This window comes from Polyergus mexicanus, unplaced genomic scaffold (assembly GCF_030449975.1).
Source record: "Polyergus mexicanus isolate NDT 795.1 unplaced genomic scaffold, iyPolMexi1.0 SCAF_3, whole genome shotgun sequence".
NCBI lineage: Eukaryota > Metazoa > Arthropoda > Insecta > Hymenoptera > Formicidae > Polyergus > Polyergus mexicanus.
In genome coordinates, this window is record NW_027223323.1 from 2,948,979 (window position 1) to 2,963,651 (window position 14,673).

Consider the following 14,673-nt stretch of genomic DNA (forward strand, 5'->3'; position numbering starts at 1 on the left):
GTTCTCCGTTGTCAGTCTATCTTGCGTACCAAGGTTTTCAGCGAAATTATTTTCTTATGCAAGCACGGATACCAGGCGGATGTAAATTTTTCAATTACGTAACGGCGGCGCTTTGTGATGTCTAATATGAAAGGAATTCATTCCGATGAGACGTTATCTAAGAGTAAATAAACGATAGCCCGGCTGCGAATGGTATATGCATGCTTAATGTCAATTCGCGCCGGGAGAACCCGCTATGCTACTTTCGACAATTTAGAATTTCACGATGGATCGTCTTCGTAACTTTTATCCAAGGTCTTTCCTTTCGAATTTGATCGGACAATCGATTGAAGGTCATGGCAGCGCGAGTATGCGAGATGTGCTCTTAGATTATGCTACGTACCATCACATACACTTTGCCGCTCTATGATTTTGAATTGTGCATTTATATAATTAATGGTTGTCGTATAAACAACAATATAAGATTATTCCTTTCATAAATTTCATTTGTATACATATTAAATTAGATTAAATTCATCTTTCTTACGTGTTTTGTTCACTTTCTTTCTCTTGAAAATATCACTAGATATGAAAGTTTGCGGGTAGCTGGCCAAATATATTTTCAGTGTGTGATTGCATACACTTTGACATTGCGGAATTTGTCGATGTTTATGGCGTTAGTTTCATAATATTAGTTATACTTCTGCTCCTTGAGAGAATGAACCGTCGTGAAACCGAACTTTCTCTCTCCGGACTTCCCTTGAGAAACCAAAGGAATGCTCGATCAGCCGTTAATTCTCAATTCTTAGCCGTGGCCGCATTAAACTATTACAAATCTTAGGATACGGATGAATGGGATACTTCTTGCGCGATCGTTATCGTATTAGTCAAATGTTTTCTCAACGATTTACACGATTATGTTGTAATAACAATCTATTAATCTGTTTTTTAAATAACAGCTAATTACGAGCGAATTATTGATTCGTCGATGACATTTGATGAGAAAAAAAATTCTAAAGCGAGGCTAATTTTGCGAGAAAACAAATAATATTCTTCTGATATATTCAATGTAGCAGTATTAACAGATTTTCCAGTAATACGAGACACGTTTATAAATCACTTTGAAAACCTCAACCATACAACTACGTCTTAATTTATTATGTAACTATTAAGTATATTATGAATGAAAATATAGAAATTGTAGGTTTTTGCTCGAATTTATTGCGCTATAATTGTCGGTCAAGTATATATAAATTTTATAAAGAGCGGATCAAAAATATATATCGATTCGGTTAATAATGTATGGAGAGAGAATATTTATTTTTTATAAAAATTTTTTTTTATTTTTTTTTTTTTTTTTTTGTAGACTTCTAAGATAGTTGCGAATATGTTAAATATACTCAGAGATGAGTAAAAAAGAATGCGTGAGAGGTTTAAATTATCTGTCTAAGTAGATAATTGGTGCTATTAAACATGTTTGACGTGGTCAACCGAGAGCTGCGTAGATGTAAGAGAAACGTGAGAAACATGATCTTGTGACACGTCAGTATCTCTTCCGTCGTTTCTTAAGAGAGCCAAGACACGAAAGGAAGAAATTAATGTAACGAAGTAACTGTCTTCGTAACACGCGAAGCGGCAAGACTGTTTATTGGGTTAAGGACGGGGAATGAACTTTTTACGGTATAATTTCATTAACGCAAAAAAAAATATGATTTCCTTTTTTTTTAAATTTACGAAGAATTTTAATATTTAATAAATAAATACATTCGTTTTTTTAATGTCCTTTTTTCGCGGGTGATATATTCAATGTATCCTGAATTGATACGGAAAACAATCCTTATCTTTGAAACAAATAAATGTTAATGTTTCTTATTCCTGTTTCAGACGATGTATACTGACGGTCTCCTGACCCTCCACTATGGGAAACATCCAGCGACCTTGGCCGCAGAGGTCGGGGCCTGGTACAGCGGGGACCGTCACGTGGACGTGACCCTGGCATGCGACGACGGGTCCATCGTGAAGGCCCATCGCGTCGTTTTGGCAGCAGCGAGTCCCCTCTTAGCTAGTTTACTTCGGAATCCTGTCCTGGACCACGTGGTTCATTTATCTGGCGTCCGAAAGACTCAATTGAATCATTTGTTGGAATTTTTGTATAACGGAGAAGCGCTAATACCGGTACGAATTTTAGAATTTTAGAAAGAGAAAAATTAGATTTGCATATAACATATATAACGCTGCCAGAAAATATTAAACGATCTAATAGAAAGTGTTAAGCAAAATTTCCTAATAAAAAAATTTTGTGCTGTTCAGTCGACAGAGCTTACACCGTTGAAGGAACTTTTCGAGCTTCTTCAAATTAATTCGGAGCTATTTGGGCCCAATCAACCTCAAACTTCTAGTAATTCTGATCCTGAAAGGATATCGACTCCGCAGCCTTCAGAAGGCCAAGAGAGTTCCAGTTATGAATCCCAATATGATAGCAGGTTGGCAGATACGTCTTGCGTTTAATTAAGCTTGCGAAAATTAAAAAAAAAAAAAAAATTAAAATATTAAAAACCTTCCATATTATTTGAATTAACTGGGAAACAAAATGTTCGAATAAATTCTTATAAAAAAATCTATGTGAAAGTATATACTCATTGCATTTTTATCTATAATTTTTTGACATTAAATACTTTACGCCCAATCACCGCACTTGGCTTTGATTGCTTGTTTTTTTGTACGTTCACATTTATAAATATTATATAAATCTAATGTATCTCCCCTCCCCCCTCCTCCCCCTAAACTTGTATACAATTATTAATATACGAGTGGAATGTTTATTTACGGATAATCAAATAGTTAAATGACAATTTGGATGATTCTGTTGCGTTATAAAAATGTCATGTCTTTCAGACAGTCCAATAATCTCGCGGATTGTTGCTCTGTTCTTATTAAAACGGAAGGCTGCGAAGAGGAGCCGGAAGTGGATGTGGAGGGTGTGGAAGGCGAGAGTCTTCTTACGGATAACAGGGAGAGCAACATGGAAACTCCTAGAAGGAGGGACAGCTCCGATCCTGTTAATTTGAGTCTCAATTCCGGCGCTTCCGTCACGAGCGACAGCTCGCACGATATACATAGGTCAGGCTTACGTTGATGATCTTCGTATTATTATGCAATAATTCTATTGTTTTCAATGCTAGCATATAAAACTATCTTAGTCATTTTACGAGCTACAAAGAACCGATGGAAATTGGAACAATTTTTCAAAACGATTTTATTTGTTCGCAGGCCTGAGAAGCAAATATTCGAAAGGCGAGAATCTCTCGAGGAAGCCGAAGAGAGGAAACGGCAATTGGTGACGCGGCTGGCGTTAGGTTTAGAACCCGGGAAGAGGAAACCCGAAGAGATACCGATCCCACCTGCGGAGGCGTACGTCGTGACGCCCCATCGCAAGCGAAGGCCAGGCTTCCACAACGCTCCCGCGCAAAATCCTGCTTTCGTACCCTTCAATCCTGGATTCGAAACGCCCAGGAGATTGCAGGCACCACATCAGCTAAGCGTTTCGGCACCACCGTACCTGGTAAGCTACGCACCACCGTACCCGGTAAGCTACGCTTAACATTTTTTTTTTCTTTTCGATATATCTTAATCAATATTAACCATATCTTCAACAAACGCGTAATTAATTAGCTTTTTTATATGAATTTCACTATCGAATTGTCGTAATTTCTATTTCAAGTCGCAAGCATAATAAGAGTATCATTCAAAATTGATCTGTTATCACGTGCATGCGAGATGCTTATTTACACAAAAGATCCCTTGCGATTTTTCAATGATATAAATCCGCAATTCCTCCGTTATTAACAAGTCGCAATTGATGTGCAGCAGGATAGATCAGCGACATCGCCGTCACATCGGCCGCCAAGCGCCGATCCGGCATCGGCGGCGGCTCTGGAGCCACCTTGGGGCACCTGGACCCTGCCACCAGCTCGAGCACCACCGCCGCCACCGTCGACCGACGATCCGCCCAAGTCTACTCCCGTACGTGAATACCGGTGTAGCTACTGCGGTAAGCAGTTCGGCATGTCGTGGAACCTGAAGACTCACCTACGGGTGCACACGGGCGAGAAACCATTCGCATGTAGACTCTGCGTTGCCATGTTCAAGCAGAAAGCGCATCTGCTTAAGCATCTCTGCTCGGTGCATCGTGGCGTGATAGCCGCCCCGGACAATACGTTCTCGTGCTGCTTCTGCTCGTCGTCCAACTTCGTCAATCTGCAGGACCTCATCAGGCATCTCTCGGGACCGCACAACAATCTGCTGCTCAGCAGAAATCTGCATCGCGAGTACAATCATGAATAGCGACAAGATCAAAGGCCATCCGGTGCTGAAGGGTGCTCCTCGAGCGCGCAATGACGGGTCCTTGGAGCTTTCTAGGATGCTCCTAGGATTTCGTTAGGACGATCGAGACACTCGACTTTTATCCGGACCATTTTAAAAGATTATACAGGCTGAGATTTGCATAGAACTATCACTCGAGAAATTTTTTAATTTATTGCACAAAAAAATTTACGGTTTAGAAACACATGAGTAATTTTTATATTTCGGAAAATAATTTTATTTTCTAAGACTTTTTCGTATCGTCAAAAGTAACGAATTTACTTTACACAATAATTTTAAATAGTTCAGCCATGGAATTATCTTGGTCTATAAATATAATAAAAAGTAATATGTGCCTTCACAAGTAAAGTACAGAAGTAAGGCAAGAGCAAAATATATATTTTTTTATTTTCTCATATTCAAAAACTGTTCTTTATTGTGAGAATTTACATCCAAATAGGATTTATTCCTAAATATTATAAATTTGCTCTGCACGTTTCCTTTATTGGATACTTCTATGAACTGTACTCAAAAGTTAAAAAACGCACAAATTTTTTCTTTGAAAATAATACTTGTAAAGTTGCCGTCGTCTTAACGAAGAAATGTATACCAGGTGTTACAAATACCTTAACATATAAATATTGAACCAAGTTTTGGCGTACTCGAGTGCATCGTTTATAGATATTTGTGCATCCTGATTCTTAATTATTTCGAGAAATAATATTCTTTTTATCTACATATATATCTAGATGTGTTTTACATAATTAATATTAATTAATATCGGGAGAAAAGAGAAAGGAAGAAAATAAATTTGATCAAAAGTATGATTTTTATAGCTGTTAATAATAAATTTCTACTACAGAGTAACATATATTATAATAAATAATATTATAAATTTTTCTTTCTTACATATAATTCATACAAAATTAAGTTTTCTTCGAGAGATATTGATATTAGATATAAAATTGCATTGAATAAAAATTTAAATATACATTTTTTGAAGCGATAAAAAGGACGTTACTATCTACTCAAATAATTAACACTTATGATATATAAACATCTGCATATAACACGCTTTAAGTATGCCAAACATTGATGCAACTTGTTAAGACATTAATTACACGATCTATCTGGTATACGTATAAAACTCTTTTTGATTCAGATAAATTTACATATAATATCTAATATTTACATATAATATGTAATATTTAAAAATGTAGATAAAAAATGGCGATAAAAAATAGTACATTTTCTTTGAAGACGAACGGCATGCAGCACCGGAGAAGCGCTTTTGTAAGAATAACAAAAATAAAAAAAAGTCGATCTTTAACGAAAGATCTTCTTGATTAACTAAGGTCGCACGTCGCGATTTTTCAGAAAGTATCTCATCGTTACGCATAAGCGATAAGTTTTGATAAGACACCTTTGTTAATGATCGACATCCGTATATATATATATATATATATATATATATATATATCGAACACGATCGTCGAACATAATCTGGAAAAAGTACAAGGACGATAATGAACGAACACGAGAGTCAATTATTATCAAAGCGCCAAATCTTGACGAGCCTGTAGAAATGAAACGCTGTCTCTTTGTCGCGTCTTGTTTGTTGTTATTTTATTTTAATCGCGGCACGTGGCATTCGGAAAGACGTCCCACGTTTACCTCAGCCCGCGTGCGACATTAATCTCACGATGTAAATAATGTTTAATAGGAACGAGCGGAAAAAGAGAGACGGACTAGAATTTATTTATTTCACACTTATCGCAAAAGGGACCAACCGACTTTCCACCGATTTCTGTCTTAGGTAGATTTTAGGTGTCCTGCCCGCCAATCGCCTTCAACTAATTGCTCGTACGTAGTTGGTTACTATTACGGTTTCGATCGCGAACACACACGAAAGTATCTTGTCGGGATGTTGAAACGGTATAAAGAGAAATGAGAAATCACGAAGCGAAGGGGAAAGCACGACGTGGGAAGAAAATATTATCGGCAAAAACGATTGCGGAAGACACGTTTACGATGTTTATAAATTATTAATGCAATTTATTGTAATATCTAGTAAACGTCGACGTTGTGTTAATACTCTGTCTTCTAAAATCCCGTCTTTCACATCGTCGCTCTTTTTTATATCCTCTTCATATCTTCGTCCTGATATCCCATTCACGGTTCTATCCTTCGGTATGTAACTCAGCGAGTGCCTTGTCAAATGGGTCCAAATTGGTCGATTGGGCAGTGATTTCATGTGTTCATAGTCTTAAGAGACATAGGCGTTTAAGATGCGATATCGAGCTCGCTTAGGAAATGGAAAAATGTTAACGAGTGCACGTACAAGATTTTAAGATTTATTCGAATTAATTCAATTTTTTGTTAAGGCTAGTTAGATCGTTGTAAGTAGCTTTCTTCTCTTTATAATTTCATTTTTGTTTGACGCAGGACGTCACGTCTTTTTTCTTTCCTCTCTCTAGATATTCTCTTATATTATCTAAGGTGCCTTGAAGAAGGGCCTCGACCTCTTTTTTGCTCCTTAACAGTTTTTAAAACCACCTCGATGATGCTCGAAAATGTGACTTAAAAATGTAACGAGAAAAAATGAATTGGTCAATTGACGAGAGAAACACACATACCTGAAAACTTATTATTTTCGATGTGAATACGCACATTCCATACATGTATTGTATATATATACATATGCAAAATTGTCGAAAGTATAGATTACTTTAACGCAGCAATTAATCGAATCGTAATTGTAAGGAGTCAGAAACGCAAAATAAGCAAGATAATAAGATTTACGATTTAGAAGTTTACGGAATCTAAAAATTAAGATTCTAGCAAAGTGCAACTTCGATACCTTCACACCAAAGACATTTTCAACAAAAATTGTCAAATAAGATTAATTACACAGCAAATACAATTTTAGTTTTTAAAGCAATACGTGACATTTTGACAACAAGATTTCTGTACGTAAGTTTTAGAATTGCGCGCGCAATTGTACTTGAAAGATATTGCAATTTTAATATATACTTAACTGCATAAATATGTTATCTAATTAATACTGATGTACGCTAATAACAGTAAATTTATCTCATCCGAGTCCTGTGGTAATAAAATAGTTGTGTATAAATAAAAATTACACAAAGACGTAAATTTTTCTCTCTGTCTCAAAATCTCAATATTTTCGTATACGTCAAACGAAGCGTCAAGCGGGAAACACGAAACATCGAAGTTGCTGTTCATTCTCGTAATTAATACAATCTCTCGGGGTGGAGACGAATCGATCGGTATGTCTTCTTTGTTCCACCACTTTTTCCCGTCACGATATTCTTATCGTGACGAAGAAGCGTACATCGTAACGGAGCAGAAAGGGTGGTTAGAGGGGTGGTGTGCGCTCTCGCAAAGCCAGGCAGACAATGGCCAGCACAAAACACAGTGAACGTAATGTGATACTAAATGATAATAAAGCTAAAGTAATTATTGTTTAGCGCGCGGCGGCGTTCTCGCGATCGACGGGCGCGACGATCCGTCGTAGATTCTCGATGTTTGACCACAGGAAGAATCTTTGCAATCGCGAAGGCGGGAGGAAACCGATCGAGGAATGATCTTGCGAGTCGCCTATAATAATTAGATAAGCACGATCGGCTTTGTCTCACCGTTTCCCTTTATCCCTTCCCCTCCATCTTTATCATGCCCCGAAATTCAGTCGTCCCCTCTTCTCGAGCCGTATAAACGCACTAGGATTATGCATTACAGATTATTTTATTGTTAATTAATTATGTTTATAGCGCGCCCACACACACGCACCCGGATGTCTCTCTCTCTCTCTCGGGACTATGTCCGTATCGGCGAGGAAAAAAAAAAAGAAAGAAAGACGAAGATCTCGAATTTCGCTTTCGACGGGCAAGTGGATCGGGAATGTAGACGAAGATGACATTTAGGATAATTTAATGCCAAATCGATCGAATGATAAATTGAATGGTTTATGAACCGATAAAGGTTTAAGGGATGTATGATTGGCATATAATTTTATAAAAATAGCGAAAAATGTTGATTTACTATGATTCTTCATCACCGTTTTGCGAAGATAGCGTCTTCTTTTTCTCATCTCGGACATCCGGGTGAAACTTTGTAGATTTTAAGCATCTTCCAAGCGGAGCGCGAGCTTCGTATGCTTTTTTAGTGTTCATAGATTTACGAAAAATAAATTAATTCAGATGGAAATGTGTACGACAAGATAAAAGAAAGCGAGCGTAATCGAACTAGTATGTGTATTGTCGATTTTTCTTCTCTTATCCCAATAGAACCCTTTATATATGTCAATTTATTTACATCTGTATAAAAATTTGCCGAGAAATGGCTTTTTCAAATTTAGATATTAAATAATTTTAACAATTTTAATATAAACTCTGATTAAAGAATATAATACGAACTATTTCACAAAATGTTATTTCTTTGAAAACTTTTAAAATAAAATTGGAAAATTATTTTATATAAAATTAAGAATAAAGAGAAAAAGTTGTTGTACTTAATTAAAATACAATGACGTTAAAACAATAATAGATTTTAATGCATGGTTTAAAGACGAAAACGCAGAGAGAAAATCTTTTATACGTAAGATTTTGTGCTTACAGAGTCATACATTGGTAATTCTCATCTTAATATTAATCAACGAAGCTAAATAAACCGCCGATAAAATACGCTACCGGGAGTAGCCTGTCGCGTTGCCTGTTAGTTACTTTAGACTGTCTCTTTTACATCGAGATCAAAACACTAATTATCATTTTCACGAAACGCGCATAGCGGTTCGCGGTTCGCAAAAGAATCCCGCAAAAAAAGGAGAGTCGCAACGTCGCTGGCTAACGGTCCGCGAGGGACTTTGGTTTTGTACAAAAAGAAAAGCCGCGCACACAGCGCGAGAGACCCGTTACCAGTGGGCCACGTTCCAGCAAGATGCCGTATGCCACGTACATTCAATCTCGGCAGTGTCGATTGCATAATTACATTGCGCGACACAGGCTATCTCCGTTCTTCGTTTTCATTCCGCTCAGAAAGGATCGGCCTGCACCTGCTCCGAACGTAAATACGGGTTCGCGTGAGGTTTCAACTCACTGGAATCGATTCTATGAATGAAGGGATGAGACAGAGGAACGAGACATTCGCCTTGTTCATGGAACGCACAAGTAGACGTAATTTATGTACGTCTGTCATATGAGCAATCGTGCGTAATAAATTGATATTTTTTATGTTGATCGTATTTTTCCAGAGACATGAGACATACGTGTAGATTTTTAAACATTTAACAATGGTATATAATAATAAGTAATAATAATAAATAATAATAAATATGGTAATAATAATCAATTTAAATTTATATCAATTCTGATCGCAATAACAAAATTATAATTAATGTGAGATGATTAATAATACGTATTTTTTATTTGGTATGTATAACAAAAAAAAATAGAAATATCAAATAATGGAGAAAAAAAGAACAGAAAAAGAATGGAAAAAACAGAAAGATCGTTAAAAAGAATCTATAAATATATACTGTTTATAAAGATTTCAAAAGCTATCTATCAGCAATTCATTGCTTCTAGTCCAACTATCTTTAAGGAGCACGATTTCGAAATTGAGGATACCAAGAGAATCAAAATTCTTCTAATCCGTTAACCACGCATTTAATTCGGGAAAGTATTGACATTCCACGTAGTTTGAAGACCTCGCTCTAGCAATGTTCCCGAAGGGGCTAGCGTTTATAGTTTCGAAGTACCGTTCATCCTGAAGTTGCATAATGGATCTTGCATTTCTGGTTCTTGGTCGCCGTCGCCGACCAAGATGGACTTGCCAAGAGATATTCGTAGGCGCATCATCATTGACCAATGACCATCGTCTGCTCGTCCAGGCTCTCGGGCCGCGGAGAGTACCGTAAGAGTATCGACACGTGAGTAACACAGAGGGGGTAAGACCGCTCGGTTAACGCTCCTGCTATAATGTATATAAAGGTTGAGAACCCGACGGGTACTCGAGGTAGATCGTCATCAGACATGTTCGGGAAGATCATCTTAACGTTCTCGGTTCTGGCCTGGGCCAGCGCCCAGATTCCTAGTCTGGGCTTCTGTCCAGAGTACATACCCATGGCAAACTTCGATATGCAAAAGGTGAGTAATTTCATCTTTAGCTAATTATATTTTATTATGTATATGAATTTATAGAAATTATATTATAAATATTATATAAATTATTAACAATTATAATTTTTATGTTGCATCTGTGCGCTAAGCGATTGATTGAAAATATATCGAGTATCACACGGTCCGCGAGAGGGATTTTCTTGTGTTTTTCGTTGATGGCTCGTCATCGTGGAGATCATATTTCTTTTGCCAAACAGATATCTTGATGCGACTTATCGTCAATATTGATTTTCGTATAACTTGATATATTTTCAGTCAATCGTTTAGCGTATGAATGCAATAATTTGGTCTGGAAATTCAGAATTTGTGTGATAATGCTATCAATATCATCGGCGATGTTTGAGCAAAGAAGATGTATAATAATTAAGATTATTAAACTTTTTGAGAATAACGAATATTCTCTCTCTCGATATTTTTCAGTTCCTTGGCGTTTGGTACGAGTCTGAGAGATACTTTCAATTAACCGAAGTGGTATCTCGATGCGTTATGACAAATTATACCAAAGGTCTCGATGGCAGATACCACGTCAGCAATGAAGTCACGAATCGTTTGTGAGTATACACGCTGCGTTTCTAATTCATTTTATAAATTTATTCAAGAAAAATATAGAGTACGAGATGCGTCTATTAAATAACCGGATTAAATTTTTTAAATTTGTTGTGTGTCAATTATCAATAACACTGTTTTAAAGCTTCAAGTCAGGTTTATTAACTCTAAAAATTTCATTATCATCGGACGTATCAAGTGAAGTGTATCTATCGATTGAAAGAGCTAATAAAAATTTGATGTTGCCACGAAAACATAATGGACCGAAAACAGCTTCATCGAAAAAGTATGCAAATTAAAATGAAAATCGATGCAAATCTTAGTGGAAGAATCCGAATGTCTCTAAAGACACAATTCGCAATCTTTTAAACACGGATAGCATATTGATGATTCGAGCGGTTCCAGCGAGGGTGCTTGAAACGATTCCAAAAGACGGCCAAAATCAATAATCCACTCAGTTGTTGATCGTACCATACGCTGTATATATCAAAAAAATATATTTTGAATAAAATAAGTTAATTTTGATTTTATACAATTTCAGTTCGGTTATTCAATAGACGCGTCTCGTATACATTCTCTTGACGAATGAATTTCTCATTATTAATATTTCTGGCATTATCTAGTACCGGTGTAAAGAGAATACTGGAAGGCGAAATTAAGCCCGCAGCATCCAAGGCCGAGGAGGGTAAACTTCAGGTTAAATATACCACAATTCCACTGACACCCGAGACTAAGTACTCGGTACTTGAAACGGATTACGACACATATGCCGTTTTATGGAGTTGTCAAGGTATCGGTCCCGTTAATGCACAAAGTGCTTGGGTAATGACGAGAGAACGAATACCGCCTGGAGAAGTGCTTCAAAAGGTATATGCTTAATCAAGTAAATACATTAAAAAATTTATATATATATATATACATACATACATCATATTGGAATTGTTATTATTACTATCTTAAAAAAAGATTATTCTAACAAAGTATATTAATTATATCGTTTAAAAAAGAATTACCAATTAATTCCTTAGTAATTATCATCATGTAAAATTTTTTATGTAAAATCTAAGTACTTTTTAATAATTGACATAATTCTTATTCTTGTCGCAGGCTTACGGTGTTCTTGACAAATACAAGATATCGAAGACATTCTTCGTTAAGACCGATCAGGCGGATTGCGCCTATCTGGACTCCCGCATACCAGATAAACCCACCACGGAGAAACCAGCGAGACAGAATTCGCAGACGGCCGAATCAAACGTTAAATCGGCCATCGCCCTGAATGACGCCGAAGCGAGGGAAGAAGCGGAAGTCGGGATTCTGGCCGAGAAACCGTCCCTCGACAGCCCGAAGATAATAGCGGAGGAATCCACGAAGATCGAGCAGTCCGTGGAGACCGTTCCCGAACGAATTCTGAAGGTAGCCGAAACGATAAAAGAGGAGGGCAACGTCAATGCTAAAACTATCGTTGTCGAAGTTAAGGAAGAGCTCCCCGCGGAAAACGCGAAGGAGAGCGAGCATTCGAATGAAACGGAGAAAAGGACTGCCTAGAAGTATCTAAAGAGGTCTGTCATTTGGCGTTTAGCAAGGGAACATTCACAGGGATTAATTCGATGATCTTAGGCTCGTAGCGGTTTCTTCGTTGAGAATCAGACTCGCTTAAGTACAACAAAATCATTAATCATTGTCCCATAGGCGCGTCGTCGTCGCCTGAGGACATGGGGTTGGCACGGCGCTTTGTTTTATAGGCTTACGTACAAATGTAAAAAAAAAAAAAAGAAAAGAAATGAAACTAATAAAAAAGAATAAAGATTGTTATAAAAAACGTTTTAATAAAATATGCTAGTTTTTGTGTCCTTATTACTTCCATTTCACTGGGCAGGGTGTAAGTAAAATTAATTATCGATACGGCTGCCGTAATTCAAATATAAATAGATATAAAGATAATTATATTTGATTAATGAATAACAACATTGACTAATGAAAAAAAAAAATACTCTATTAAATGCATTCTTCTGTAAGATTTCTATACGCATTGTGATAATTTGTGGATCGCGTTAGTATGTTATTATGCGAGGGAAAACGTGATTTGCGGACTCTTGGAAAGTCTTTTTAACTCATGCGTTATGATGCGGTGCCAGTAAAAGCTAAATGTGTCGTGGCGTTTTCATCGTGAACACAAATATAAGCGGGTCACGTAACGGATACATTTTTTCATATCGTTAATAGTTTGTTTTCTTGCTTCGATGATAATAATGTCTCGATATAAAACTATCATTCAATATACAATTAAACTGACATGATGCCAAATGTCAACGATCAATCAAATATTTTATATTCAAATAGGCAGATAAAGCTAGAAGAATCTATTGAATTATATAAATGGGTAATGAAACTCTGAATGTAGTATTTCTATTACATTTTAATTACATAGCAATTTATTAAGAAAAAAATAAATAAGAAATTTGAATTATATATATATATATATATATATATATATATATATATATATATATATATATTTTGAATTTATAAAAATATGGAAAAATATTTAAAACAGGAAATTGGAATATTTTTGAATATAAGGAAATATTTGTAATTAATATTTTTTTTTGTTTAACGGGAGTTAAGTAATTAGAATTATTTAAGATTAATGCAATAATCTATTACGCATAAATATTGAATAGTTTGCAAAATTTTTTAAAATAAAAGACATGTAAAAACAATTCAAATTTTATCATAAATTAAAATAAAATGTCGACATGTTTTCCTTAAATTATTCTGCGTTAATATTAACATATTATCTATCGCAGCGCAGATATTTCTTTGATCGGCGTCGGGACGACGTCGATTTCCGTTAGCGATTACCGGGATTATCTCTACATGAACGCGATCAAACATTTTCGAAAACGATCCATCTCGCACCCGGTCATGAAATAATCCACGCGTCTTTGAAATCGGAGATCATCTATTGGTCAATGGCAAATTCGAGACGGGTTTCTTGAACCCCGGGCGTACCGTTATTGACCCACTAACTGACAGAACTCTGCCAAACGCATCCAGTCAATCTTCACGGGTTCGTCTTCGCAAGCACGAGGCGAAGAACAAGAAGCCGCAGTCACCTGCGAACAGCTCGTCGCGCGAGGAGTATCGACATCAATTCCGCATATTGACATTCGACGCGTATCTCTTTTCTGGATACGATCAAGGTCATCGGGTGAGTATCTCATTTAAATCGTAAATCGTCGATGCTGTCTCCCTCCTTGCGCCCTCCCTTTTCCGCTCGCAGCTTCCAAGTCCCCTGCTTCTTTTCGTCTACTTTACTAATCGAGCTTCCCGCAAATATATTGTTAATCGAATTATTTGCATAAATAATCGCTTTCGCCAGATAAATATAATAGATGAAGGAATAAGAAATCGGGCCGGCTAAACTTAAATCATCTACGTTTTATAAAATTTCTGTATAGCCAATTGATTCGCATCTAATGCCCTAAGAAAGAAAGGTGGGGATCATTAGACTTTCAAATCGTTAATGCAATATCATGAAAAAAAAAACAGGAATGGTGAGTACTCTGCGTTGATACCACTGCTT

The 14,673-nt window shown here is 36.5% G+C and overlaps 2 protein-coding genes across 4 annotated transcripts in view; both read left to right on the forward strand.

Moving 5' to 3' along the window:
* Positions 1-8,606, forward strand: part of Ken (ken and barbie) — a 35,369-nt gene extending 26,763 nt beyond the window's left edge. Inside the window, exons 2-6 of one of the 3 annotated variants that reach the window (XM_070292869.1) lie at positions 1,864-2,154; positions 2,290-2,462; positions 2,875-3,099; positions 3,250-3,565; positions 3,850-8,606. In XM_070292869.1, coding sequence (XP_070148970.1) covers positions 1,867-2,154; positions 2,290-2,462; positions 2,875-3,099; positions 3,250-3,565; positions 3,850-4,323 — 1,476 coding nt within the window. In that variant the 5' untranslated portion in view covers positions 1,864-1,866 and the 3' untranslated portion in view covers positions 4,324-8,606. Of the gene's footprint in view, positions 1-1,863; positions 2,155-2,289; positions 2,463-2,874; positions 3,100-3,249; positions 3,566-3,846 lie in introns of all 3 variants that reach the window. The other 2 variants (XM_070292871.1, XM_070292870.1) reach the window with 2 other exon arrangements.
* A 1,731-nt stretch (positions 8,607-10,337) lies between these two features.
* LOC138931628 (apolipoprotein D) lies at positions 10,338-12,833 on the forward strand. The gene is made up of 4 exons (XM_070292595.1): positions 10,338-10,505; positions 10,959-11,089; positions 11,708-11,951; positions 12,192-12,833. The coding sequence occupies exons 1-4, from the start codon at positions 10,338-10,340 to the stop codon at positions 12,630-12,632; spliced, it is 984 nt and encodes a 327-aa protein (XP_070148696.1). The 3' UTR covers positions 12,633-12,833.
* The last annotated feature ends 1,840 nt before the right edge of the window (positions 12,834-14,673 follow it).